The following is a 4,673-nucleotide window of genomic DNA, read 5'->3' on the forward strand; positions in this document are numbered from 1 at the left end:
TGTTTGGACCAGATTTGATCAAGGAGTCCGAAGAGAAGGTTGAACTAATTCGAGATAGACTAAAGGTAGCTCAGTCCAGACAGAAGAGCTATGCAGACTCAAAACGCAAGGAGGTAGTCTATGAAATTGGAGAGAGAGCATATCTTCGTGTGTCACTGCTCCGGGGAGTTAAGCGTTTTGGAGTTTAGGGAAAGTTAGACCCGAGATTTGTAGGACCGTACCGTGTTTTGGAACGTGTGGGAGAGGTTGCATACAAGTTGGAGTTACCCGAGGGACTGTTAGGAGTTCATGATGTTTTTCACATTTCCTAGATGAAGAAGTGCCATGCAGAGATGGTCGATATCCCTCTGAGAGATACAGTGCCCCTGGAAGCAATTTAGTTGGACAGTGATCTAACCTATGAGGAGAAACCAGTCAAGATTCTTGAGTTTGCCAGCCGAGTTACACTCAACAAGGTTATCAAGTTTTGCAAAGTTCAGTGGAGCCACCATACCGAGGATGAAGCTACCTGGGAACAAGAGGACGATTTACGCAAAGACCACCCACACCCATTTTCTAGCCAACCCGAATCTCGAGGGCGAGATTCATCTTAAGGGGGGTAGGTTTGTAACATCCCAAATTTTCAATTTGGAATGTTATACATAGATCATTCATGCATATCATATTTTACTGCATTTTTGCTTTGCGATCCTCGGAATTCTAAGCAACTCAAGGACCCACGGCGAGAGTTGTGGATTTCATGTTTTTCATATTTGAGTTTTATCAAATATCGAAACAAGGGTCACTTTGGGTTTATTTTTTTCTCCAAAAACTATTTCATATTAAAATATATGAGAGGAGATAATATGACTTCTCCAAAATAAAGGGAATATTGGAGTAAAAATATTAAAATCCAATAAATATTTCTTTTGGACTTTTGTTGCTATTTTATTTGCATTAGAGGCCCAAATAAATGTTTACTTTGTCCGGAATATTATTAGAGGACCGTGAAAAATTTATTTCAGGATTTTTGGACTCCGTTTAGTATTTCTTTTGTTTGTTTTTCTGCGTCAGGATATATTTAAAAAAATGCACCGACCTAACCGGGCCGTGCCCGAGCCGACGTCCTCCGGCCGAGGCTTTATAAGCCGCTAGCCCGCGACCCCGAGGCCCAAGCCGCCGCCTCGCGCCCTAACCCTAGCGTCGCGCTCCGCCGCCGCCGTCCGGTTTTTCTCAGGAAAAACCATCGGGTTTTTTCGAAACCCTAGATCTAGACTTTTTTTTAGATCGGTTTTGTTCGGTTTTCCTTCGGTTTAGTTAAATAGCGGACATTTGTCCGTACGTTCGTTTTAACAAACACTGTTCGTCAGTTAACCATAGACAGCGAACGTTCATTCGTTAGCCTGTTCGTCTCGTTTTATTTTCCAGGGTTTTTCCGCGATTATTTTCGATCCTGATTTCTGCCCTGATCTTCGTTTTAGTTTATCTTTTTGCTCGGTTATCCAAATCGGGTGATACAAGTGCCTAGATCTTCGTCTCGAAGCTCTCTTTCTGTTTAACCAACTTGAACAAGATTTTGGTACTGTAAAATTTGACTTTAGTCCAGATTAGCAAACAGATCTTGTTTCTTTCGTAGTTTGAGTTTCGTTGCTCTGTTTGATTTGATTCTTTTTGCAAATCAAATCTCTTCTGTTGAGCTTTCAGATTCGATATTCTTATTTGAGTTTTACCCGTGCATCTTTGCTTGATTGCTTATGTATGCTATTGTTTATTGCGATAGAATTCTCGAAGTGCGAAGCGTGCTACTATGAGTCTCTAGGACTTGCAGAACGCCAGCAAGGTAAGTAACACATTGATCATACTTTTTTCATACCCAGTTTTTATGCATTAGTTTCCATCCTTATACATTGCATGATTAGGTTGTGATTAACATGTGGGTATTGGGAAGTAGATGATGAGGTAGAACCTATTACTTGTTTTATTATCAAACTCTTGGGAGTTACTTCTACCTTATGCTTAAATTGCCATGCTATGCTCGTAGACGTGGATTGGGTTTGAGTGTATTCATGACAGATGTGAGTGTCTAATTTAAGGTTCAACTTAAGGTGGCAACTTTAATACACATCTGGGTGGATTGTTGGTTTGGGCACCTTGGGATATACCAGTGTTGTCTTAGGAGATCCCGGGGTTATACCGTGTGATCCTCCTATGGTCCATCGCCCAGGCTCAAACGGATCGTAAGATTTTTCATACTAGAAACTTCCGTGTGCAGCTACAAGCTATTATGGGCTCTAGCATAGTTGAGTAGGTTGCATGACCTCTTCGAGTGGTAGGCTAGCAGATGTAGAGGATGTAGGTTGGTACTGTCTAACCGGGGTTAGAGTTAATGCTTCTGAAAGACTGTGTCTCAGTCATCCATTTCTAAAACACCATGTTGTGCGAGAAATCCAACGGAGGAGATCGAGTCTTGTGGGGAAAAATGCGCAACCCTCTGCAGAGTGTACAAACTAATCATGATTAGTCGTGTCCCCGGTTATGGACATCTTGAGTATCTGGTTCCTGGATTATCATATGGATCTCATCACTCTAAATTAATCTGTTGGGTTGATAATTATTTTTAATTGGGATTGAGATGGGGGTACCATTCTCAATGTTTCAACTACCATGATAGTTAAATAAAATATATTCCTTTGTAGTAGGGAAAATTGGCTTTTCGCAAAAACATTGTAACCATAGAGCCTCCACCAGCCAAATATGCATATAGTGATATCCATTATCTGTTTATTGCTCTACTGTGTTACATTGCCAGCATATTCCTTGTGCTGGCCCGTTTCGGGCTGCAACATATCATGTTGCAGACTTTTCAGACGAGGAGTAAGGTGCGCTAGGTCGTTTGTCGTGCACTCAGCTATGCCCTTGGAGTTGATGGACTCACTTTATCTTCCAAGCCTTCCGCTGTTATCTTATTTAGATGGCCTTAAGCCATATTATTGTAATAAGTTCTTTTTTGAGACATTCGATGTAATAAGTGTGTGATTGCTACTCTGTTATAAATCCTTCGAGTACTGTGTGTGTCAGCATTACCGATCCAGGGATGACATTGAACACAGAGACTTGACCATCTGAGGTCGGGTCGCTACACACCCGGAGCCGCCTGGGTCGGGCGCGGGGAGGCGACCCGGAACAGCCGACCAGCGGGCGCTCGGCGACCCGGCCGAGCGCGGGAGGCGCGGCGCGCGGGGCGGAGTCGACATGCGGGAGGTTGACCCAGAGTCGCAGCTGGCTGGAGGCGGCTGCGCGAGGCGGAACCGGCGGAAGGACTAGATACTAAGACCAGCAACTAGACACGACGATGCAACCGTAAATTCAACAATGCAAAACCCTAAAAAGATTATGCAAAGGCTCAGATTGGTTCCGATATGATGAACTAACCCTAATTTTTTTGGCTTTTTCGTGGACTGTAGGTATGAAGAACAGACTCGATCTAAACTACGTAAAAACTATAAAATCTCACCGAGCAACCTGAAAATCTCACCACGCTGCCCTTCGCCGCGTGCTAGACGCGCTCCCGCAGGCTCGGAAGCCCGAGGAGATCCGGACGGAGGCGGACTCCATCGCCGAGGAGGTGCGAGCGGAGGCTGTCTCGGCCATCCTCGACCGGCGTGACGTCCCTGGGCGCGAGACCCCGCTCCACCTCGCCGTCCGCTTCGGCGACGCGGCGGCAGCTGAGATGCTCATAGCGGCGGGGGCCGACTGGAGCCTGCAGAACGAGCATGGCTGGAGCGCGCTCCAGGAGGCTATCTGCGCGCGTGAGGAGGCGCTCGCACGCGTCATCGTGCGCCACTACCAGCCTCTCGCCTGGGCCAAATGGTGCCGCCGCCTGCCCCGTGTTGTCGCCGCCATGCGCCGGATGCGCGACTTCTACATGGAAATCACATTCCACTTCGAGAGCTCCGTCATTCCCTTCATCTCCCGCATCGCGCCCTCGGATACCTACAGGGTCTGGAAGCGCGGGGCCAACCTCCGTGCGGACATGACGCTTGCAGGCTTCGATGGCTTCAAGATCCAGCGCTCTGACCAGACTATTCTGTTTCTTGGGGAGGGCTCGGAGGACGGCAAGGTGCCACCAGGGTCCTTGTGCATGATTAACCACAAAGATAAGGAGGTGATGAACGCGCTTGAAGGTGCTGGCGCGCCGGCCTCCGAGGCAGAGGTCCAGCAGGAGGTCACCGCAATGTCACAGACGAATATCTTCCGTCCGGGGATAGATGTCACTCAAGCAGTGCTGCTTCCACAGGTCACATGGCGGCGGCAGGAGAGGACAGAGGCTGTTGGCTTGTGGAAGGCTAAGGTGTATGACATGCACCATGTTATGGTGAGTGTTAAGTCAAGGAGGGTTCCTGGTGCTATGACGGATGAAGAAAGTAGCAAAGAAATGTACAAACTACTACTACTACTACTACTACTACTACTACTACTACTACTACTACTACTACTACTACTACTACTACTACTACTACTACTACTACTACTACTACTACTACTACTACTACTACTACTACTACTACTACTACTACTACTACTACTACTACTACTACTACTACTACTACTACTACTACTACTACTACTACTACTACTACTACTACTACTACTACTACTACTACTACTACTACTACTACTACTACTACTACTAC

The 4,673-nt window shown here is 46.4% G+C and overlaps 1 protein-coding gene across 1 annotated transcript in view; it reads left to right on the forward strand.

The window, feature by feature from the left end:
- Positions 1 to 3,517: 3,517 nt before the first annotated feature.
- LOC119357838 (ankyrin repeat domain-containing protein 13B-like) overlaps positions 3,518 to 4,673 on the forward strand; it is a gene marked incomplete at its 5' end in the record, with an annotated part of 144,473 nt that continues 143,317 nt past the window's right edge. Inside the window, one exon of the mRNA XM_037624650.1 lies at positions 3,518 to 4,403. Within this exon, the coding sequence (XP_037480547.1) occupies positions 3,518 to 4,403 (886 nt within the window). The remainder of the gene's footprint in view (positions 4,404 to 4,673) is intronic.

The sequence above is a fragment of the Triticum dicoccoides genome, chromosome 2A, assembly GCF_002162155.2.
Source record: "Triticum dicoccoides isolate Atlit2015 ecotype Zavitan chromosome 2A, WEW_v2.0, whole genome shotgun sequence".
In the NCBI taxonomy this organism is placed as follows: Eukaryota; Viridiplantae; Streptophyta; class Magnoliopsida; order Poales; family Poaceae; genus Triticum; species Triticum dicoccoides.